Source organism: Patella vulgata, chromosome 8 (assembly GCF_932274485.2).
Source record: "Patella vulgata chromosome 8, xgPatVulg1.2, whole genome shotgun sequence".
NCBI lineage: Eukaryota > Metazoa > Mollusca > Gastropoda > Patellidae > Patella > Patella vulgata.
This window is the reverse complement of record NC_065886.2, coordinates 50317883-50344413: the sequence shown is the minus strand read 5'-3', so window position 1 is coordinate 50344413 and position 26531 is coordinate 50317883. Positions and strand designations below refer to the sequence as shown.

At 33.5% G+C, this 26531-nt stretch overlaps 1 protein-coding gene across 1 annotated transcript; it reads left to right on the top strand.

Moving 5' to 3' along the window:
• The first annotated feature begins 535 nt into the window (after nucleotides 1-535).
• Nucleotides 536-26531, top strand: LOC126829654 (alpha-protein kinase 1). The gene is made up of 2 exons (XM_050559660.2): nucleotides 536-1305; nucleotides 17716-26531. Exons 1-2 carry the CDS (start codon nucleotides 1039-1041, stop codon nucleotides 20191-20193), a joined length of 2745 nt encoding a protein of 914 aa, XP_050415617.1. The 5' UTR covers nucleotides 536-1038; the 3' UTR covers nucleotides 20194-26531.

Here is a 26531-nt window from a genome sequence, read left to right as displayed (position 1 = left end):
AATTTCCTGTGTAGTTAGAATTTCTGGATTGGTGTGGTGTACCGCGAGTTGATCTTATAAATATGAGTATTCAAATGATCTTAAAATAAGTAAATTATCAAAATGCATCAGCAAATTGTCATAACGTGCTTTATAATCTGATTCGTGCTTTTTAGAATGTAAATCTGTGCTATCATTTTGAATAATAACTTTATAAAGTAATCTATTCCGGATAATATGATACACGATATCCGTATTTACGTCATAATTTTCATGTTTGATTTCCTGACTGGCGCGTGGACTCCCTCTCGTGATGACGTATGCGTTATAGTTAATGTCGTAAGCGAAACATCCCACTATAAACTTATTCTAATGGCAATCAAACAATGACACCTACGTTGACCTATTAAACGGGGGCATTGTTTATTACTTATCAATCGGCCTAAGGCCAACTAAATATATACAGGGTGGTTGAGATATTAGAAGGCGGTCGGCGATTTTATCATGTAACCGTGATTAGGATGAACGTATTTTAAACTACGAGGCTTATGAACACCGTTTACTTGATCCCTTTCACGCAAATCCCGAGTCGGTGCATAAGTTTAACGTTAGCAGAAGAGTTCCCAGTGCGAGAAATCGGATCTCAACACACAACGAGACATCAATACTGTTAGCCATACCCCCCGTAGTGACATGGACTCGTCCGCATCAGTAAGCGTGCCGTGAAATTTTAGTCCTCTGACTGTGTTGCATTGTATTCTTCGTACATGGAAAGACAGCGACATATAAATTGATAAGATAGTTCTTCGATATCGGATGCTAAGTAGCTGCTAAAGTTTATGGGATTATATAACATTGTGGACTTTAAAAAGTAGGTTATTGGGACCTTACAGCCTCACACACAAGAGCGGAAGTGTTGTTTCGAAGGCAGTCTATTTTTAAAGATGTCATTGTCCGTAAAGGGACTTATGTCCCCTGTTTGGAAGCAAACTCCTTAGTAGATGTGATAAGAATCTTCACATCGGGGGAGATTAGGGCATCGTTGTGCATGGTGGTAGCATGGGGGATTTTTTTTGCCCCAAAAGGCGGGACGTTGTTGATCGGCTGAGAAAAAGAATCGAAAACTACCGTCGACATCATTTCGGCCGAGCTGGAGGCTACGACAACAATAATTATAACGGACTAGGAGAACACTATCGTCAGGACAATTTATTACCAGCACTACACCAAAGGTGGCGAGAAAGTAGAGCTAAAAAGACAGCTAAATCTTCTAAAGCGAACAAAGACGCTTGCTCTCAAAGCGAACACCGAAACCTAATTGTTACGGTAAGACATCTTTTCCCCTGCTCTAAGTATAGTATTATAAAGCCATGGGCTTGTGTTTATTATAGACTGACTGATTCATTCTGTGTTATGTTCACATGGGCCTACTTCACTTGTCAGACTAGTGGGATAGTCCCGACTGCATTTGATTTTGAGCGGCTTGTTCCCTCTATTTAGGCCTAATAGTCGAGTTCACGTTTGATTGGTATTAACGGGTTAAGCGGAGTTTTAAGTGTGAACTTTTAGTCGTCTGGCAACGGTTAACACCCTGCTACAAGTTTAATAATGAAAGCAATAAGGTTGAATCAATTAATATACTTTCCCTAATATTTACGTGTTTCCTACCTAACTTATATATAAATTAAAATATAGCTATAAATAAAGATGTGTGCCAACGCACTCAAGTTTGTTTGGATATTTTATTAACTGAGTTTTGCTAACTTCGACTTCATCATTCTTCTTCACTTTAAGAAAGAGCACTTGATTTTTGTAATAGCCAACATTCGCAGTCTTAGAACATACACAAAACCCATGATATTATTAATAATACTATTTATAGTGTTAGGGGCACAAAATCCCAATCATTAACTGTAATAAAAACCATAATAATAATGTCTGTTACTGTTGTCAACAAAAAAGAAAAATGTTACCGGTCTGTAAATTCACCTTTAATCAAATCGAATAAGAATGTTTTTAAGAATCTCTTGATTTTACAGTGCTGTTTATTATTATTAAGTTAAATTGTTGTTATTGTGCGTGTGATTTTGTCTTGTGCACAGGTTGGTTTTCTATTTGTGGTGCATTTCTCCAGCACTTGCATTATTATTATGAAATCTTTAGTTTGTAAATTATCAATATTTTCTGATGGTATTTTGACCAGTTGTCTGATGTGGAATGTGGTTTATGTTTAACCTCCCTACTCCACCCCACTCCCCAATTGTAGTAATATGGTACATCTACACATATGAGTGTAGTATGACTTGTTTTTGTACTATGTAGGTGTATATCCAACATAAATTGAAGCTGTCATGATGACTCTGATCAATAATGTTTGTTTGCTAATGGTCCAAGTTGCAGACCAATTCTGTACCACGTCTTCAATCATCAAGACTCTCTGCATTCTTAGAACAAACAACTTGCTACATCATTAATAAGCTTAGAGACTATTAGGTTAATGGCTAGACAAAACTCTTATTTTAATCTTTGGTATATTATTTTATTCAAAAACATTTTGTTTATAATGGTCAGTTTCAAAGTTATGATGTTTCATTGCCGATTGTATCCTACATGTACATGTATACTGGATCAATTCATCATCATCATCTTAGAATTACCATTAATTAATTTTTTCAAATATTTTTTAATCTTCTATTTATAATCACATCCGAAATCTCCACTTTTGAGCTCCATTTCTTTATAAGACAAAGTAGTATGGTATAAGGTTGTGAATTAAAAGGTGTTACCGTTTTGATGGTTAAACATACATTATGTAAGATTTAGATAAAGAACTGGCCGTTCTTGCTATAATAGTACAAAAATAGATAATGCAAAATGAATATACTGAAAATTTCATTCAAATTACGGGGGGTTGGATGGCTGAATGGTTAGCGTGCGCGCGTTATATCATAAAGCCTGTCATTGAGTCGACTGGCGTGGTTTCGAATCCCCGGTTGTACGTGGCAAGGAGTAGGGTCGCCTGTCCAACCTCGTGGGTTTTCTCCGGGTCCTCCGGTTTCCTCCCACTGCTAAAGACCCCTACGCGCAAGCGAATTATGTAAATAAAATTAAACCATATGTTAATCCCGAAATGACCTAGTTTGTGTCGAGTGGACGTTAAACTCCATTTCTCTCTCTCTCATTCAAATTACTTTATTCTGAGCCAAGTTAGTAGTGTTTTTAATTTTGACAAGATGTGTGCATTGATTATTTATTATCGTAACCACCTAATCTACATGAAATCAGAGCCATCCAATGGCATCGGCAGTTGATTATTGTCTGTACTATTGTCATGTTAATAAATGTCTAATTAATAATTTGTATAACATTAAAATGATCAAAGAAAGACCTGCAATAGGAAGATTTAACTCTTGAAGAATGGCTCTTTAATTATGATATAACTAAGTGTGTACTATAAAGGTGTATTATCTACTGATGATATGAAATACACATGTAATACACACTAGAATAATTGTTGGTGATATATACATTAGATATATAACTGTTAGGTAATACTTGATGTGGGAATAATGGTTATGATATAGTGAATAGTTAGACAAGGCTATATGAAGATGATATTACTGGAAATATAGGTTAAATATATACAATGTCACATGAATGTGTAGTATAATAGATGGAGCTAAATGGCCAGTTACTTGCTTTAACATCATTTAGGCGTTTTTACAAAAAAGACGATTATGGCTAATAGGTTTGTAAATCCTTTTCAAACAAATTTATGGCAAAAATTAGCCTAATCGGTTTCATCTAATTGTCATATTTACCACAACGATTATGCAAATCTTCCAACTTGCTCGCCTGCCAGATTGACGATTTGATTTCCAAGATGGCACCCCCCACAAGCGACTCGACGTGCCCGACGTTAGTTCATTTTCTTTTGAATTTCACGTTAAAATATGAATAGCATGGACATTCCGAATAGAAATACGGTACATTTGTGAACGGTCAACTGGTACAACTTCTCGTTTTTATTTTTGGGCGGTGTCTTCAAGAACAGAATACAGAAATATTAATTTTTTAACATTTTTCCTTAATTCTTCAGTCTTCAGCCATCTTGCGAGGCAACTCGTCGTGTTTACGAGAACCAGTTCAAATACCAACCAACTTGAGACCTACGTCTTGTACAAAACGATATAGGTAATCGAAATGCTTTAGGCAACAAAGACATTAATTAATAATTTATATTTTGTTGTTGTGTGAATAACACGCACTCGTTCAATATAAGTTTTCAATACTTTAATGCTGCATGTTTATTATGATTGACAGAAAAATACGATAACACAACAATAATGACAGGTAGGGTGTATCTGTAGGACACAAATAATTAATATTAATAAGCCTTAAAATACTACATGAATGTATACATGATGACAACATCTAGCACAACCAAAACGCTGGGTCGAGCGTCACAGACTTGACTTGCATAAAACTGAATGTTTTTAGGGACACAGTCTGTGTTGTTGATCTTACATGTAATACAATCTATGATGTGTCCCCTTGTTTGCATTGTTTCTCACCATTTTGTATGATGATCTGGGATCCAAGAAATCTACTAACAAATTCTATGTCATGGCGTCTTTCCAACCAAACCAAAGACCGCCAATTATCAAGTCTAAACAAATTACATTAAATTGAGACTGGACAATCGGGTGTCTTTTACAGGAAACTGTGCAAAATATTGGTTTTGCACTTCAGAATACAGCGAATTACATATTTCGAAACAAAATAACAATTTGCATCTTGCATTTCTGTGTAAATATTCAAGAAGACTAATTTGTGATAATAAGTTACTAGTGCCAGTGTCATAGTATGGGCTATAAATGTGAATTGTGACAGACAGCGATATGATTTATATCCCGGTTTACAGACAAATATATTATAGGTAGACGGTTGAACTTTATAACGTTATTATGTGTATATTCCAGCTTGTTACCTTCCACAATGGCCTTACAGTATACTTCAAGTTAACAATCTAATCTGTTTATCTACTGTTAGTGTTTTTCTTCTTGAATATTTAAAACAATGAATTATTAATGACTAAATGTTGTCTGGATACATGCAGCTAGGTGAACTTGTCAATAACCTAAACAACACTGTAGGCATGGGTTCACTCGCATCATGCATATTTGATTAGCCACTACTACAGCAGAAAGTGTAGTGACAAGTCATTTACTAAAACAGAAAATGTTGGAACTAAATTTGATAACAAATGAAGAGTTTGCAAAATACTTGTAGATCCATCCCATAGAAACTTGTCTAATGTTAGTAATTTTATTCAGATATCAGTGATAATGAACATTACATCAGCTAAAATAACAAACACATGCAGGATCTAGTGTGCATGCTTTTCAACTATAGTTGATATAACTTTATTCTTTCTTCTTAAACCTATAACTGTCATCCACCATTCTTGATACCCCGACTGTATACCATTGTTAAACCTGTAACTGTCATACACCATTCAATTCATGATACCCCGACTGTATTCCATTCTTAAACCTGTAACTGTCATACACCATTCATGATACCTCAACTGTATACCATTCTTAAACCTGTAACTGTCATACACCATTCTTGATACCTCAGCTGTATACCATTCTTAAAACCTGTAAATCTATACACCATTCTGAAAACTATGACTGTCATACACAATGCTCAACACTATAACTGTATTACTGTATGTATGTAAACTATACTTTATAACTGGCCTACACCATTCTTATATCTGGTTCTATCAAACACCATTACCATTAAACACTGTCATACACTATTCTTAAGAGCATTATTTAAACTTTTAGGAAATGTATACTTCTTTTCTGTCTCAGGAATTTTTTTTATAATATCAGTGCCAGTAGATACAAGAATAACAAATTGAATGACTAGAATATACATGTACCTGGGAGACTGAATCGGTTCCCTTGATTCGGTTGTGTATTTGTTTAATTAATTAAATAGAAAAGTAGTTTAGTACTATAGTAATTTTGTCTAGTCATTGTTGATATTTTAAACAATGTTAGTAGAGCTACCGAGTAACTCTTAATTGAAATTGATCTACATGTATAGAATTATTGATTACATTCCATAAGTGTATTTGTTATTATTAAAAATTTCCAATTGATTTGAATTAGAATTGGATTTGGATCAATTGGTTCTGTGTAAGTTTACATACCGATACTGCAGAGTCCAAAACAAGTACATTTTATATTTTGAAATGTTTCGAATCCCCGGTTGTACGTGACAAGGAGTAGGGTCGCCTGTCCAACCTCGTGGGTTTTCTCCGGGTCTTCCGGTTTCCTCCCACTGCTAAAGACCCTACGCGCAAGCGAATTATTGAAATAAAAAATTAAACCATATGTTAGTCCCGAAATGACCTAGTTTGTGTTGAGTGGACGTTAAACCCCATTTCTCTCTCTCTCTATATTTTGAAATGTGGTTTGCATTGTCTTCATAGTTGTGTATACATAATTAAATTCAGTTTAATCTCATTAATGGACGTTATTAATTCATTAAGATTCACTGTAGGATATTTATAATTCAAGTCACAATATCTAAATATGGGAGATGCATGTTTTCTGTCAGTTGCAAACATCTAACATGTACTCGGATGGCCGAATGGTTAACGCGTGCGTGCTGTATCATAAGGTCTGTAGTGTCCTTGAGTCAACTGTCAATTGGCGTGGTTTCGATTCCCCGGTTGTACGTGACAAGATTAGGGTTGCCTGTCCAATTCGCGGGTCCTTCGGTTTTAATCCCACTGCTAAAGACCCGTACGCGCAATAGAATTATTGAAATAAAATTGAACGATATGTTACCGTTAGTCCCGAAAGGATCTAGTTTGTGTCCAGTGGATGTTAAACCCCATTTCTCTCTCTCTCTCTAACATGTATTTCTCCCAGAAAGACCTACTTGTAGATGTAAGTGCAAGAGGACCTCATGACACCCAAATAAAACAGATAAGACAAACCTGTGGACAACACAGACATTGTGAGCAATAAACAACAAAATTTATGTCAAGTCAAGCGAATGTCAAGTCAAACTGTTGAAGATTCAATCAAAGCCACCTCCAACAATTATATTTCTGCTTGACAAACTTTGAGAAAGTATGTAAATTTATTAATGTCCTATATGAGGATTGTGTGGTTGAATGAAGTTAACCTGCAGATGATGTCTAACATTTATATGAAATGTGAATATATACGACTACAACTAAGACATTGCAGTCTGTTTGAATTTGATGGGTGTTTTCCCATTTCTCCCTCCCAGCAAACTGTCTCAGGACACCCAACAGATGTACATCTAGTTAGATGGTTTAATATTAAAGGGGTTGGATTATGTTTAAATATTAAATGGGTTCTCTTTCTATTAGCTGATTTTACAGGATCTTATCATCTTGAAAGATTTCCATTTAACACTAGGAATGTCAGGGAAATTTCAGGATAGCCATTGGCTGTGGAGGTACTATATGTATGTGTCCTCAAATTACATCTTATTGTTTTAACTTTGGTATTTGTTTGAGTAAAATTGCATCTTACTTTTCAATTAATTTGGAAAAGACGGACTCTTTCTCATATTTGCTTGATAAACTTTATACCTTAAAGAGACGGCATCATTTTCTACCAAAAAATATTAAAATATTTCTGTAATCAAAATAATAGACTGACATTATAGAAAATCAAAACACAAAGTTTTCTAAGACATTAACTTTCTGTTTAAATTCCTTTAAGATTTATATAAATGTGTAGAACTCATAAATTGAAATACAAAACATCTATGTCTGCAATGGATAGCCAGATTTGTCTCAAAAATTTTCCCACATTCCAATTCGAATTGTAAATCAAGCGAAATAAAGAGAAATTATCTCAGGAATTGGTGACAATTGCCAAAGTATTTATCTCTTTAAATGTAAACCTGCGTACACTGTAGAGATATTTAAAATATTCACAAACTTGTAATTTTCTTCATTAATTATCTTCATTTAAAGAGATTCCATGTTAATTAATATACTTACAGAGAAAGAGGTCATTGACTGAAATACTTTTAAAAATAGATGTATACTTGTAGGTCATGTACCTGACAAATACACATTAATAGTTTCATATATAAAATAACACATGTCTACTTTTATAGCTGATCTTATTATTTTTGCTAGGGTGCAGCATAATCTATTACAATGTACACATGTGAAAATCTAATTAAAATGGCTCCGAGCAATTTTATTTTTACTCACGTTTTGTGAATAAAACCCCCAGATACTACTACTAGAATAAATTATAAAGCATATAATAAAACTGTATTCATCATTACAATGTCAAATGTTTTTTGTAAACTTAAAGATTTTTCCACTAGAAACTGTGCAGTGGTGAAAAGTACATGTAAATACAGGTCACAAATATGATTTGTAGTCTTGATATTAAAATATAAGAATGTACAATACCAATCGGTACTCTTACTAATGTATGGGAGTAAATTAAATGACAAAGAGAAATAAAAAGACGGAGGCTGAAGAATTTTTGGAATTTTATCTTTATGTAGTTTAAAATACAAGTCACAAAACTGTAATTCAAGCCATGTGCCAGCTTAAAAGCAGAAGTCTATTTTTTTTTTCAATAAGAAGAAGCCTACACACAGTCCATGATATATGGCTTTCTGAAAACCTAATAAATAATATAAACTTTCAAACCTCTAGATATATTAAAATGTTTTAATTATGTCTTTTTAACATTACACAATTCTTCCTACACACGATTCCTGCAAATGGAAATATTTTTTAGGAATATTTGAGATATAAGAATAAAGAAACCATACAAGACTCTAGTGGTAAAAATGATGTATGCATTAGTGGTCTTTTGCATGACACTAATGGAATAAGCGTATTCACTATACACTACACAGTATGCAGTTAATATTATAGGCAGTGGAGTCATTGAAAGATAATGGAAAAAAATGTTTAGCACTGGCAAACTGATGGTAATCTTTAAGGAAAAATAATTACATACTATTGGATACAATTTACTGAGTTTTTGATACTAACTTAAACATTCATTTATACAAGAGCTAAATCTGCCTATTGCAGGTCTTTCTTTAGACCTGAAATCTTATCAAAATTATTAATTAGACTTATTCAGTCCATAATTAACTCTCGATGTCATCGCTAGTCTGCGATATTTAGCGGATTTGAATACATTTTTTGAAGGATGATTAAATGTAAAAATGGATAATCGAGACTTTTTTATCGTACCGACTTTAGTAATGATGTTCGAGGCTAACCTAAAATTCAAAAGTTAATATCTCGGTTCAGAGAGGAGCAATTTGACTGAAAATTTCAGCAAATTCTATTTAAGTTATCTATTTTTTAACTATTATAGCGAGAACAGTCAACTCTTTATCTAATCTCCCATAATTCCCCTTTAATATGTTATGTAGGCTTACCACATTACAAAGAACTAAACCAGTGCTTTCATCGAATGTGAACTAAATCAGTGGTGAACTAAACCAGTTGTTACATCGAATGTGGATTTTAATATACTATGTTTTTGTTTGAATTCTATTCAAATATTCGATTCAGTTGAAATGAGTAATTTTTGTACTTTTGTTTTTGGATGTATTTTACTAGAGATCCTGAATCTTCCAAGTCAATATGTTTTTCTTTGATTAATTTTTAACATTAATTGGTTTCATTGCAGTAATATCATTAGTATTTCACAGGAGACAAAAACTGACGAAATGTTGTTTTGATTGACATTGAATAACAAAGATTGGTACTAAAAAATCAGGTTGAAAAATTATTTGAGTGTGCACTTTTCATCATTATTCCGAGTTCAGATTTTGCAAACCAAAATTCAAGTAATAAATTTCAATCATAGATGCTTAAATGATCCAGATAGACTCCTATTATGAGTACATGTAGCGGGGTTGGATAGTCGAATGGTTAGCGTGTGCGTGTTGTATCATAAGGTCTGTCATTGAGTCAGCTGGTGTAGTTTCGATTCCCCGGTTGTATGCGACAAGGAGTAGTTTCGATTCTCCGGTTGTATGCGACAAGGAGTAGGGTCACCTTTCCAACCTCGTGGGTTTTTTCCAGGTCCTCCAGTTTCCTCCCACTGCTAAAGACCCCTACGCGCAATCGAATGATTGCAATGAAATTAAATCATATGTTAGTCCCGAAATGACCTAGTTTGTGCCAAGTGGACATTAAATCCTGTTTCTCTCTCTCGCTCTCTCCCTACGTGTACATGTAGGTCGAAAAAAGAGAGAAAAGTTTGGATAGTTTTCTAAGAGAATGAAATGAAAACTTTAACATTGTATAAATGTGTATTTTTAAATGCAACACTAGTATGTATAGTGGATATGAAGAAAGACTGGCTGTCACATGAATGTTATTTCTAGAAGAGAGTTTAAGAAAGCATATCTTTGTTGTAAAGGTATAAATATATGATATTGACAAGTGGTAATATCATATAAATCCACAATAAACAATACAAGTGTTATTCCAACATGAACACCACTGATGTCGAGATATTTAGACTACAGCCAAAACACATCATAATGTCTGTCATGAACCTCCAATCTTTAACTCTTCTCGTGCACAAATAAACAAACAAAACACTGAATTTTACTGACACATCGCTTGAATCGATCTCAAATCCTGGTTTAAAACAAAGATGACTTTTGTATTGTAAATCTAATCAGAGTCTGTGTGCTTTCAACAAAATGTAACTATTAAAGTAAAGTGATATGAATGTTATGTCAGGCCTTAGCTCTTTGTATACTAGAATATACATGTATGGTTATTGTATATTGATAGATTTATTTATTGTTAATTGAGTGAAGGGAAGATTGCAAGGCAGTTACTCACGGTGTAATAAGAAATTAATAATTTTAACTTATTTTATATCCGAATAAAGGTTATCATTTCTTTCATTAATTTTTCTCCAAATTGAAAAGACGTCAAGAAATGAAATATGCAATTTTACCATGTAAACAGTTTGTCATTTATTTGCCTTTCCCTTGGTGAACGAAATTTGTTTTTATGGCTTTCAGTGATTAATCGTGCAATATAATGAGTAAAAGCAATACTTTGCGACGAGAAACGCCAATTACTCTTAACTATTTGCCATTATGTGCTATTGTCTGTAGCATTGACTGAATTCTTTGTGGTCGGTGTTCGAGAATGAAACAGATTACCAGATTTATTGAACAGTGGGCAGATGAGTGAATTGAAAAGCATGATCTCTGTGATTATTGCTCCCCACTAGCTATCAACAAATAACAATGGGATTATTCATAACATTAACAATATGTAATGTCAGAGTTGGCTTAATGTTTAAACAACTATTTTTGCATTGTACATGAAGTTGATCTATAGTTCTAATCATGTCAGATCAAACTTCAAGATGGACTATTCCATTTGATTAAACTAATTTGTAAATGGATAAATAATTCATAATATGTTTCAATATTTATCCCTGGAAATGAATATAAAGGTCTGTAGAGGAGCTGAAACATTCTCTTTTAAATTTGTTCTAGAAGAACTAAGTATTTTCTGTGGTCTTTTATTACTCGTTGGTTGCAGGAAGCTTTAAGGAATTTTTGGACCAGAAACTATTCCACAAGCGCAACTCCATACTAAACTTACACGGTCTGTCTAGAGCTAGCTCCGCTTGAGAACAAGACACTAAGCTAGTTTACCGACATTTTAAGTCCTAAATCAACGATTTTAGTCGAAAATTTTGATAATTTGAAGAAAAATTTATTCCGCTTCAATTTAATATCATTAAAACGGTTTGCTTAGTCTTTGTGTGTATGGCAGATATGAACGGAGTGGAACGTACATTACAAAAAAGTATGCTAATTTCTTAATATGGCGGCCATTTAGGGCAGAGATCTATTCTTGAAGTGTGCAGAATGGTGTACGATGTAGATGTAAATCATTTTGTTGTTTTTCTGGGGGCCGACCATCTTGGAAAATAGCTTAAGGCTATGCCAATTCAAGTATTATCAACATGAATCTTGACAAGCTTGTTCCTTGATTGACAGACTTGACATTATGATACATGATTGTATGACGTCACAATCCCAAGATGGTGGCGATGACATCATGATTTTTATGCCAAAGTTGGTAAAAGAACATGCAAACAGGTACATGAAGTACCAGGTTGAGTGAAGTTTATCAGATGGAGAGTCAGAGAGCAATTTAATAGAATTAGGTACTGGCCCCCAATCTCTACCTCGTTGATTTCAGATGAGGAGAGTGAGAGGTATGACTTGAAAACCATGTTAATATTGATAGCTAGGGTGAAATTAGCCCTGTCTATATGTAGTTTCTAATGCTAATAAGTGCATCGTATATTACATTCCTATAAATTATGATTAATTACTATTAATGACTACTAGGTTTATTCAATCCAACTTATTATTAAACAACATGTACGACTATAGTAGAACTTTTATAATAGTCTACACATTGCTCATAGAAGCAGTCGCATCATACAGATGTCACTTACATGTAGGGCCCCACTTTTCCGGTATGGAACTACATTTGAAATTTATGGCCACCCAATTGTTGGAGTAAAAATAGCAAATGAAATCCTAGTATATTGATTAGATCACTTTACTATCATTTAAGTTAATATACATGTAGTGTGAAAGGAATGGTTGTTTTCTTCCCATATGTACCCGGTGGCGTGGTTTTGATTCCCTGGTTGTACATGACAAGGAGTAGGGTGGCCTGTCCAACCTCTTGGGTTTTCTCCGGGTCCTCCGGAGTGGGGTCGCCTGTCCAACCTCTTGGGTTTTCTCCGGGTTCTCCAGTTTCCTCCCACTGCTAAAGACCCCTAGGTGCAAGCGAATTATTGAAATAAAATTGAACCATATGTTAGTCCCAAAATGACCTATTTTGTGTTGAGTGGACATTAAACCCCATTTCTCTCTCTCTCTCTCATATGTACCCTATTACGATATTATTTTTATTTCACAGCAAATAATATGAATGGCAAAGCATTGGCCATTTGTCGACCAATCAAATTGTGCTGTTTTGGACCAGAGGATACAATAATTTATTTGAATCCCGACCTTCCCATTTTTATATGACCACATGTCACTTCCTGTAAGTCGGTCCGCCTGGAGGCTAAAGTTATCATCCGATTGACTTACGTTCATGAGACAGAGAATCCTTTTGATTTTCAACGATTTCTTATAATTACTGTCTGAGTTATAGTCCTAGAGCAAATTGAAAAATCTTATGGAAGCCCAAGAGGCTCAAGTTGTCATCCATTTGACTCAAAATTTATAGTGTTTACATGTATGTTGATGAGACAAATAAGCTTATTGATTTTCAATGATTCCTGATAGTTACTGTAGGAGTAATGGCCCTTGATCAATTTCAGAAATCTTGTGAACACTGTAAAGTTATCGGATTGATTTGTTATTTATACACAGGTAGAATCACAAGCCAATCAATTTTTAAATCTTTTTTAACTATTTCATGGATTCTTGCTTTTGATCAGTTTTTACCTACAAAATATGCAACAACCTTTGTGGACACTTTGGTCGAATTAACTGCTGTGGACGTATGTTTTGTTGCCTGGCAACCTATTTTTTGGTGATAACAGTCTTTATGTACATGTATATTATTAATACATGATCCTGTTGTTATTTTCATTTCGTCTGTTCCTACGTTACTGCTTTAAAGACTGGGATTTGCCGTCAGCTGGTCGAAATTATGCCATTGGTTGATTCTGTATACTTCTATTGCCTGTCTCTTTTCACTGGCTTCAATCAGCAGGTCAAAGCAATAAAAGAGTATGTCAATCATTATAGAAAATTCCACCAGAGATTTGATTTCTGTTCCTTCAGTCTAAATGAGACACTGATATTGATTAAAAAATCAAAACATGCATAAATTTTAATTCTGTACCAGTATTCAAAATTGGCATTTGTTTTAAACATGCATTATGCAAGAGCTAACAAAAAATGCCTATTGCAAAAATAAAGTGAAAATTTCTGATATATATAAGCAACCCGAAGTTCAATAGTAACACAAAACAGAAATTGTGTGTATTTTTCATGTTTGAATGATAAAAATAGGATAATTTATTCGAAAAAATTGCCTGGAAATTTTTTCGGAAAAATTGCCTGGAAATAAAGAATCAGTAAATGAATATTTTGTGTTGTAAATAAAATAAGCGGTCTGTGACAGATAGAGCAGGTCAACTTTAGTAAACTGAACAATGAAATAAAATTAAATAAACATACATATTATAATATGTATATCATACATGTACTTGTTAATATACATCTATTTCTGATGTTGGCAATGTAAAATATAATTTAAACTTTTAAATCCAAATTTGATAATAAAAACCTAAATATTTTTCACCAACACATTAGAAGCAATGAGTACAAAAGAGTCATAATCCAAATCATATGAATTTGATATTTGTAAAAAAAAATGACAAAAATAATATTGTAATTTAGACAAGCTTGGGATTAAAATATGACAAGTAACAAGTATCTGTCATATTATCTTAATCCTCAATTAGTCATTTTCTAACAAATACATACTAAAATTTATTTTTTCGTCAAGTAATGTACAACTAATTAGTATTGTAATTAATTAATGTTTTTTACGCCCACATTTTCATGAGAAACTTCTGATCAATAGAAACAGGTAACACAAACCAATTACAGACGGTTTGATGGGATCAATTTTGACGGAGTCAAAATGATGCATTTGATATTCAGATAAGTTGGTATACAATAATTAATAGAATACAATATCAAAAAACTATCGTTCTATCCAACGTTTCGTTTGTAAAAATACTAACTTCTTCAGGGATGAAGAACTAAGTACAAAATGTGGTTGTATAGTGTCGGTCATCCTGTATCCACAATTGTTTGTGGACGCTCTAGAGGATTGACTTTAAATTTATACACAGTGTTTAAGATAATGAGACGAAGAAGCTTATTGATTTTCAGCTATTTCTGATAATTACTGCCAGAGTTACATGTATGGCCCTTGATTACTTCGAAAAATCTTGTGGATGCTCTACAGGCCAAAGTTATCATTGACTTTAGATTGATACACTGAGTTTAAGGTCTTGAGACAAAAAAGCACATTGATTTTAGTGTATTGTAAATGTTTTATTACCGACATTAGAAAAAATATGCAACAACCCTAGTTGACTGCTCGGACGACTTCTTTAACTGAACCCCATTGTCTGTTCGAGCTTTACGTTGGATGAGCCTAGATTTTCTAGGAGAAACCTATAACGCCTATAGAGGGGTTGAAAGCTAATCAAAATGAAAGTGAAATTTAAAATAGTTTGTGTCATTCATTCAAAGTTCATGGATATATTATACCTTTTGCAAATGTTTTCAAACTATTGGACTGCCCATTTTGGGGTTACATGTAAATGTGTTTTATTGTTGCGAAGGTCATTTTAAGTCTAATGTGGTTATGATTATTACATGTAGGTGTACAAAGTTCAAATGTCAATGAATCTTTTCGTGTGCAGGAGTTTTTTTATACAATCATTTACTCTGTAGTCAAATAATTGTTTTATTTTTAACAATTTAACATCTACATCCATTCACAAGTTCAAAAAATTAAATATAAACATTTTAAAGACTCAACTTCTTTAAATCTTCAGCCAGTACATTATGATTAAGTACATTATAAAGTAAGGTAAATTCTATGAAGCAGTGGACGGATTCCAGATTGATCACATTTTCAGCTATGAAAACATGTATGTAATAATGCTTGTATATACCATCTTAGATCATATAGCTTTTGTTTTTAGAGGACCGATGGTGGTAATGTAATTGGCACCCTACCTACGTAATTTGAAAAACTTGCTAAAACAAAAATAGAGAATATACATGTGACAGCAAATAGTGACTAAATTTAATTAAAAATCCAACAGAAAATGCTAAATTTAATTAAAAATCCATCAGAAAACGCTACTGTAATGGGATAGATTATTGTGAAACATTAAATTGGTGTGATATAAAAGATCAATTCACGAAAAAATTAACAAATTCAAATGTTAATAATGTCAACTTTATCAAATTACATTGCCGACTTTATCAATTATATATTTTTTTCTCATTTAACCCAACTGGCCAATTAAACATTGAATAATCATTTCTTCACCAATATTGTTTGCTTTCTTACAATATGGATTTTATGTACAGACGAGCTACATGGATTCTGCACATCTTTAGCCGCAAAACGGGTAAACTACTTATTATTGATATTGTGAAGGCAGATGCAGAAAATCAATTCATCGACCCTCGTAAGTTTAACAAGCAAACAAAATGTGACATCAGTGTTTAAGATAGCAATGAGTATAAGCATAATATTATTAAAGGAGTATTATGAGAGATTAGATAGTTCTTGCTATAAAAAATAGATAATGTAAATAGAATATGCTGAAAAATTCACTCAAAGCCCCCTCTGAACCGAGATATTAGCTTTTGAATTTCAGGCTAGCCTCGATCCTCATTACTAAATTCGGTACGATAAAAAATAAGTTTCGATTATCCATTTTTACGTTTAATTATTTTTCAAAAAATGCATTCCAATCCACTAAATATCAAGGGATAGCGATGGCATTGAGAGTTGATTATGGTATGGATAAGTTAATTATTTAAATGTTTAATTAATAATTTAGGTAACATTTCAGGCCTAATGAAAGTCCTGTAATATGTAGATTTACCTCTTGTATAATGTATGTTTAATAATACTGAATATTGCAATATTGATGATATAATTATTAAACAACCTAATTCAATAGAGACAATAACAACATATTTTTTGCTATCCGGACACCTGTTACCACTGTTTGTCGTGTATTTTGTACACGGTGAACAGTCCATATGCTGATTACACTATTTCGCCTTATTACACTATTTTGCCTAAACCGTTTTTTAGGACTTCGAATTTTGTCTAATGGTTTGGATTGTTCGTACTTGGTTTTATTTTATTTACTTTAACTCCATTTAGAAATGACAAGTCTATGACTTAACATTAGGCGCACTTTTTTTCACCAGAAATCGGTACTTATTATAACTGTTTGGTCCAGTTACTGGAGATCGCAGGTAGATTTGTGTCGCGTATAGTATGGTACATGTTTCACAAGGCGCTGGAGAAGGGTGTGCCTAAACCATGCACTTTTATTTTTTCCTGAAACACCTCTGCCAAACTCAACCTGCGCTTTATGTAAGCATACGCCTAATACATGTATACCGAAAAATACATTATTCCTAAGTTGAATAATATTTTAAATTCAAGATAGTGTACATCAAGCCTGGAAATAAGGCATCTATGTACAGTCAAGTTTGGCAGGCATACTTCCTCTAATGTCTGCCACAGATCTTTCTTAGTTCAGTGTTTTAAATGATATTTATGATATCGGAACATGTCCGGCACAAAGTTAAAATTGTCAGATACATTTATACTGGTTTATTAGTGTCTGCCATTTTGTCAGGTACAACTTAAGTCATTTTTTCAAGGACAGGTGTACATATGCCTTTGTAGTAGGACGTTAAACCCCATTTCATTTCATTTCACTAGATCTGTCTCAAAATTGAATTCCCATGCCTTTGATTACTAGATCTATCTCAAAATTGTATTATTAATGACCATTCTAATGAAGTTTTTTATTTTATATTTTTTAGCAAAAACTAAAGAGAAAGATAGACAGTGGTTTACCTGATCAATCTGCTGGTGGAGGTGGTGTTGGTGGAGGAGGAGGAGGAAGTACATCTGCTGATAACGTTTTTAATTTTGACGAACAAGACTCACCACAAGCTCCTACTAGCCAATCATTAGGAAGTGAAAATAAGATTCCGCGATTATCTGTACAAATCGTACAAAAGATTAATCAACAACAAGAACATTCCCAAACTATACAAACAAACGTAACGGTCAGTTCCACGTTAAAACATTACTCAGAGGGTTCACCTCAATCGGGGAATCAAACCACTACAGGAACGAGTATTCATACTAGTGTCGAGTGTAAACAGGAACCGATTGAAGAACCTCAGTGTCGTTTGTATCAACAACAACAAAACAACAATCAACAACAAGGCCAAGCGCCTTCACGTTCTAATCAACAGGCATCGGAATCGAACAAAAGTAGTAATTCTGATATTGCATTTGACGATCATAATCTTGACGAACTAACAGATATTTTGAATAACTTGGACAAAGTTGAAGGTGAATTACCACCGGATATAATTAAGGAACTCGATAAATTCCATGAGATTTGTGTAAAAGTTCAGCGTAATTCTGATTGCAATGATTCAGGTAGTGGTAATATGTATAGTCCATTAAGTAGTACATCTCCTGGATTAGGTAAGGGATCTTTCCCAGACAATATGCCACCCCGGGGACCTCTTAATCCTGTGTTTGATGGCAATCAAAATGTGAACAATGCTAATAATCCTATAACCAATATGCATGTCCCACCATCCACACCAATAACAGATTCTACAGGACCAGCGGCTTCCACGTTAAAACAAATGGCTGCCCAACATCAACAGAATACTCCATATGTTATGAAATCAACGACAATGGATCCCTTTGTTGATCCTTTGAGTGAAAACTATTCTAGGAGACAAGAATATCCTAATTATTCTCAACATCAGACTTTTGGCAATATGCCACAGGGACAAAATTCATTCCCATATAATCAACAAGGACAATCATTTCCACACATGCAGACGAAGCCAGATATGGCCAGTTTAACATATGGTGGTACCAAACCTCTCACTCATTTCACAGATCCCATAAACCAAGGTTCACAGACCCCGTCTTCCTTACAGCAACTACAAAACCAAGTTAGAACTCAGTTTAATCAATCTCCAAATCCACAGATGCAGATCACACAAACACAACAAATGCAAGTATCTCATGGGCAACAGAGACTCCATCTTTCACAAACACAGCAACTGCAGATGCAACAAGCACCACAACAAATCTCCATGAGTCAACAGCAATCATTTACAATGCAAGGTCACATGAATCAGACGCAACCACCCATGATGAATGAACAGATGAATATGCAACTTATGCAAGATAAGATGAGACAAGAACAAACGCGCCAGCAACAACAGCAACAACAACAGCAGAGACAACAGCAGATGCATCAGGAGAGGCAGCAACAAATGAGACAAAGACAGGGACAGATGATGGAAGCTCAACAGAGTCAGATGCCATCCCAATATATGAATAGACCACCACCAGAATACAAGATGCAACCAGGAACGCAATCATCTAGTTTTAACCAAAATGGAGGAACCCTGAATCCACTTCAAACAATGCAAAATATGGTGGACCAAACTGGTGGATATGGGGTGGTAAAAAGTGAAATTCCTACCCCACAACCTCAGAATGGCACCAATATGATGCAAATATCTGCTATGCAGCAATCGATGTCTGCAGCAGTTTCAGCTAATGCTCAAACCACTCAAGCATCCAGGTCTGGGTATATGGTCCAACACATGCAGAGACCCCCTTCCTACCCACCATCTGGTGTACCAAGTCAAGGGGGTGGGGCACCAACCAGACCCCAGCAAGCCTCGTCTACATACACTAGTGCAATTCTGAGAAACCAACGACCCCCAAATGTCAATGTCGGACCAGATGGTCTCAATATCTCACAACCTCGAAATCATGAGTGGCCTCGTCCCATGATGCAACCAACTGGACCAAGACAACCCATGACTGGGCAAACAGCAATTTCCCAACAATCTGCTGCAATGATGCAGCAATATAGTCAGTACAATAACTCAGCCCAGAACATGGCACCTGGTGTCATGCACATGCAAAGACCAGAAATGAACTCAATTCAGAATCAAAACTCAATGATGCCAAATGGCACAACACAGGTGATGATGCAACAACAAAGTATGCAAATGACTCAGCATGGTGTAATCAGACCAACACAATCTGGTTCGTACAATATGGCTAACTCGGCGCCAATGCCATCAGCAAACACTGCTCAAGGTGGGTATCCACCATCCTCCACGCAAGATGATTTCATGAATTTTTTAGACAATGCTCAAAATAGTAACTCGGACATTTTTGACAGCATGGTGCAAAACTCAGGAACGCCCGATTTCAACTTACTTGATGAAATCTTAGGGAAGTGAAACTGAATGTATTTGTGTTCTTATTTTTTACTGGCAAAACAGTGCTCTAGGCTTTCAAATTACAAAACAAAGAGGGTTAATACCTCAAAACAATCTGTTATAAAGCCTGTGTGACAAAAAACCACCTACATGTATGACTTATTACATGTCTGTGCTATTAAATATGTGATGATGTGATAGGATTGTGCTAATAGACAACTAGTTGCTATGGAAGTCGGCCATGTTGTCAAGTGGTGTTATTCTTATAAAGAGGTTGCTGGTACTGGACAGAGGTTGTCTGGTGTGAACCCCCGGGCTGTTGGGTGCTAGACGGAGGAAAGAATATTCATCATGTGAATGTGAATCTTTAAACTGTATGGAGTAATGAATAGGGTCTGTATGGAAAGTATTTATTCATGCCCACCAAAAAATTTAACCTGAAAAACTAATTAAAAGTACAAGTGCAGCGTAACAAACTGTTACTCAAAGAAAGGGCTGAAGGGTAAAATAGAAATTTGTAAGAGAAGTGATTATGACTATACATGTAGTTATACCTAAAACAAAGTTTAACATAATATCTACCTCGTCATATAATCACTTCAGAAGAAAAAAATGAAAAATGACCTTCTAAGAAAAATGAAGTAATATAACACTGAAGATGTAACGAAAAGTGATTGTTGCGATTTTTCTTGTGAGATGACCAAAGTGTACTAAAATCACAATAATCCGAATAAGAGTGCAACCTAGATAAAGGGAGCAATAAGGGACCATTTATTATACTTAGATATATACATTAATAAACAATATATTGATAGATCTCACAAGTCTTTTCCAGTTCTGTCCTCATGGTGGAACAAATAAAGATTAAAACTTTATGTATTTTGTATACATGTAGTTAGTATATAAATATTTTAAATTGTGTATATAATACCATTTATATAGTGTTAATAGAATAAAAAAAACATGTCAGTGTAAATAATAATATAAAACAATGAATCAAATACACCAGAATCGATTGGAAAACTGGAGGAAGAAATGTCAATCATTTTGATGATACCTCTTGCAAATTTTCTGAAAGCTATTCCCTTGATACGATTGCTGCATTTCTTCAAAATGTTAATTTTCAAAGTTAGTTGATGCCTTTCATGGATTCTAATTTCTAATGGCATGCTATGTATCATTTGGCTGGCTACATGTAACTTTCTCCCAGCTAAAATTCATTGAATGAAAGCCAGCACATCACTTTCCCGCTTTTATTTTAAGATGTATTTTTTTCTACCTTGCTATAGTTTGTATTAGAAGTCTTTAGTATATATTTTTGTTGACCTATTGATTAATACTGTGTAGGGTTGTAGAGATAATATAGGTTAAATTATGCCTGTTTATATTAACTTACATATACATCAAACAACATGTTAGAAAGGTGACAATTTACTTTACATCTACATTCAGGGGTTATTCTTGACCTAAATGTACAATTTCAAGTACTACTCATTTGGCACAGACAAAGTAGGGCATTAAACCCCATTTCTTTCATTCATTCATTCATACCTGTTTGGCCTTCAATATTAAACAAATTAATTTGTGTCAAACGATTTCGTGGGGGGGGGGGGGGAGTGAGAAGCATGCTTAAAACTATTTTAATATTAGATAATGAATAAATATAAAGATTTCACCTTTACAGTTTTCCAACTTCCAGAATAAACATGATTATATTTGTTTACTTTTGTGATTAAATTGATGACTCATCAAGCCATACCACACTCCCAGATTTGATTAAATACCTAACTTAACCAACAGGTACCCAAATTTGAGGTGTAAAATAACCCCTGATATTCTACATGTAGTCCTGAACCCTTACTAGGGTAAGAAACCAAATGGATTAAAAAAACACAATTTTGTGTATCAGAAATTGTAATGTTCAATTCTTCCAAATTTTATATCCATAATTTGTTTAGCTGTATTTGCTCAATGAGTGCTGGATTTGAGAAAACCTATTTAATATTCCTGAGAATATAGTTAAAAAATTATCTGATTTGTAATTTTAGAGCACAAGAAAAACTGATTTATAATCCATTTGGTGAGGACTGTGGTATTCATTTCTGATTTACTCCAACCTTTTTTACATGAATCATTGCAGAGATTGTAATTTTTATATGCCAGTAATTATATACAAATAACTCCAATTGATATTATATTCAAATTCTAGGAAAATTGACTACCAAATGAAGCACAAAATAACTTTTATTTTAATGTATTTTTTGTTATATTTGTTAATGACAATATTTTGTCTATAAATGAATTTATTCTAAAATATAAAGTGCTATTATATTTTTGAATTTTTAAAATTAAAAAAAAAAACGTATGGCTAGACCGTAAATAAATTTATTCAAAATATGAAGTGCTATTATATTTTTGAATTTTTGAAATTTAAAAAAAAAAGTATGTTTTAGTATGGCTTAGACCAGCATAATAATTTTTTACGTAACACAAATTTGAGTTTAGTCAAAATTTAAAAATACAACTAATATAAACTTACATGTACAAGTCCTATAGATTATTTAATAAAATGGTTTTTGATCATTTTCAATAAATGGCACAAGAAAATGACATGATTTGCATGTCATCTTTTTATTTGACAAACCGTTTAATAAACAGCCATATACACATTAATAGAAATAGTTGACATTTAACAAGCAATTGTTTTAAAAAAAACACACCAGACAGACCTGTCAACTTTCATACTAAATACAATTTTAATATGTATTTTGTAGTGCCTGAAAGTATGTTAATTTATGAAAATTTGACAAGGGTAATTTGTATTTGCTCATAGTACATGTATACTGTTATACTGAATTTTCAATTATTAGGGTGATAATCTATAAACTAATCTCTTTGATCCTTATTGCTATTTTTATCCTTTTACAATATTGTAAATTAATTCAGGATAAGCTTTTGTTCACTGTGGTTATAATTTATTCTCCCAGTCTGTGTAGTATGCTGCATCTAGGCAGATGTATCAAAATTTTGTAAGGATTTTGTTTATTTTTCCAGGGTATTCTAAATTGAGTGGGATTTACTAAAGAACAAGTAGGCTAATATCGCCAGGGTATACAAGATTGAGTGGGAAATAACTTGAATATTGGTATCACTGACATACATGATAATCTGACAGGAAATGAAGCCTTTTATGGAAAATAAACTGCACCGATTATATTCTGCTTATAGGCCAACAAGTACGCGATTTTAAGAACTTTGCCAATTATTAGATAAATTGTACACAATATAAATTTTAACAATCTAAAACGCTTGCATAAAACATTGGACTGCGAAGAAAGTCGGGCCAAGTGACACTGGGTTGTTTTCTTCCCAATGTTGACTAACAGACGACAATTTTTTTCATCTTGCCTTCTTCTCGGTTGTTTTCTTTGTTTTCCAGTCGTTCAATTCACAGCCGCTTTTATCTGGTGAGACTTGACTTTGCACGTTAAGGTCGTTCATGTCGAAGACAATTACGATGTTAAATAAAATTTGTTTCTCCTTGTAAATTATCTGGTCGTGAAATGGGAACTTACTGACGCTTGCTTCCACAATCAATAGAAACGAACACATTATGTATTCATTAAGACGGAGTCTCAATGGACGACATGCTTCTTAAGCACTGTTTTCAATCTCTTTGCAACCATTTTTTTTTCGCCTCGGCTCAAATTTTCATTAGAGCTTTTGTAATGGTAGGCCAGAAAAAAACCAAAACTGAAATACTATTCACGAATATGATATTTAAAATCCATTCTTGTTTTCATTTTTGATTTTGTCTATCTCATACAAATAATCTAAATAAAAAGAAAAGTAATTGCACATCAAATTGAAACTCCTCACACAGACAATCATCGGATGCCATTTTCTATTAAACGAGCTAAGAAAGAATTGGAATATAAATTACACCAAATGAACATGATAATTTAAGATGTCAGACTTGTTTAAAAGAATATTCAATTATTCCCAAAGTCTTTCTAGTGCCGTGAAAGTTATAAATTTGTCCATGAATATATGGAAAAAAATTCTGGGGGGAATGCAAAACGGTGTGAAATATAAGGTTGTAGCTTATGAATTATTTAAATTATTTGCATTGTTATCCATTGTTTTGATGGGTTGTTTAATTGGGGCATACATATAAATTTAAGCAATATGTCGTTTTGGGGGGAGATTTAATACATATTTTATGTGAAATAGAATTTGTCTAGGATGTCTTTTTTGCCATTTCCGATTTTTAAATGACACGTCCCACTTTTTTTTACCTATTTTCTCTCAACAGGAACTCATTATGAAACCCACCGACGAACATGTCAACGTCATAGATCAAATTAAAACCCCACGCATTTTGTTAAATTATCAACCAATTTCCACAGTTTATGTGTGTTGAATTTAAATAATCTTTTTCGTCTAACAACATTTGCATATTTGTGAAATTTAGTTACCAGTACGTGTACAAGTTAAAGATTATATGTAAGTCTCCTAGAACTGGATAGAGATGGGGTTTAACGTCCACTCGACACAAGTCAGGTCATTTCAGGACTAACATATAGTTTAATTTTATTTCAATAATTCTCTTGCGCGTATGGGTCTTTAGCCGTAAGAGGAAACCGTAGACCCCGAAGAAAACCCACATGGTTGAACAAGCGACCCCACTGCTTGTCACGTACAAGCGGGGAATCGAAATCACGCCAGTTGACTCAATGATGTAACGCGCACGCGCTAAATTCGCCCCCCCCCCCCCGAACTGAACAACAAACGACACAGCACGGAAAGAAGATACGCAATTAAAAAATAACCTTTTTTTAAAAAAAAAAAATAAAATAAATAGTATTATTTATCTATAAAATTTTTCGGGTTTGGCCTGCTTATTTGATTCAAGGAATATTAAGAATTGAAATTGAACTGTAATAAATCAGAGAAAACAGTTCCTTTATTTTTGTATATTGGGGATAAAATTATGGTGGTTGTCACAGATTTCGACCTATAAAACACCGTCTTAAAACGTGACCGGGTATTGTCTGCGATATCACCTCGGTGGAAGCGGACGTAAAATACAACTAACAAACAACAACGTGACCGGGTTAGAACGAAGACGTCATCATTTGAAAAAAAATATATAATAGATTATTGATTTAGGTCATACATTTACTTAAAATCAATGAATATATATACAGGTCATACGATAGTTCGATAAAAACAGCTGGTATTGAAATATAAAGAGGTCAATCTTCAATCAAACTTTAACATTGAATTACATATCACACGAATAATAAAATGGAGGAAAAATAGTAAAGTGTTAATCTTGACCGCGATTTTATCACGTCATAATTTTGAGAAGACATGTGGACTTATAATAGTTGGGACTGCTGCACTCGCTGATTTGTAAATGAATTTTAAAGGGTTGTACGAATGGTCCTCTGCCTCATATTCCAATCGAATTTCGTTTCTTTTTGACTGATAATCTTCAAACTGCAGTAAACTCTAACTAAGGGTGTGTTTAAGGAGCACGCATTCTGTTGCATTTCTTTGTAGCCAAAGAAATTGGCAATTTGTCAAGAGTCTGAAATGGTAGACTCGTCCACCTAATTCAATACATATATAAGGTGACGATGGACCACTTCAGAACATCCATCGATAAGGATTCTTAGATCTCTCTGTAGTCAGTTTTGGGCAACCAAATTATGAAAACTGAAACGAAATTAAAAGCTAATTTTAGTTTATGATGCAATGTATTTGAAATTATTTTTATTGAAAACAAATTATTTCAAGTACAAATTCTGGTATTTTTTTCCTTCTACACAAGCGACAGAACCCTACATTTATATATACATGTAAAAAAACAGGGAGTAAATTGACTTATTCACGATCCCGAACATATAAACCTTTCCTAGGCAACTCTTTCATATAAAATGTAATGTTTATTTTGTATAACTCTGCTGATAAAGGCAACCGAACAAGATATATTTTATTTTGTACTTAAAGCTAAACATCAAAGAAATATTATAATTATATTTCAGTATTTTTTAATCGTTGTTTTGTTAGATACAGAGTATTGTTTTTGTATACACTTATATATAAATGGACACGATCAAAGCTGACTTAAATTAAAGGTGTTTTAATTTTTTAAAAATATAACAAAGACTGCTTTATTGCTGGAAGATTATTATTATTTCATGTTATCATCGTCTATATATTATACATAATTATGATGTCATATTTTGTTAATCTTCATTATTTCAAACATTGACTTATAGATCGATTTCTGTTAATCGATTTGTATAATAAAAATATATATATATGTATATATATATATATGAAAGATA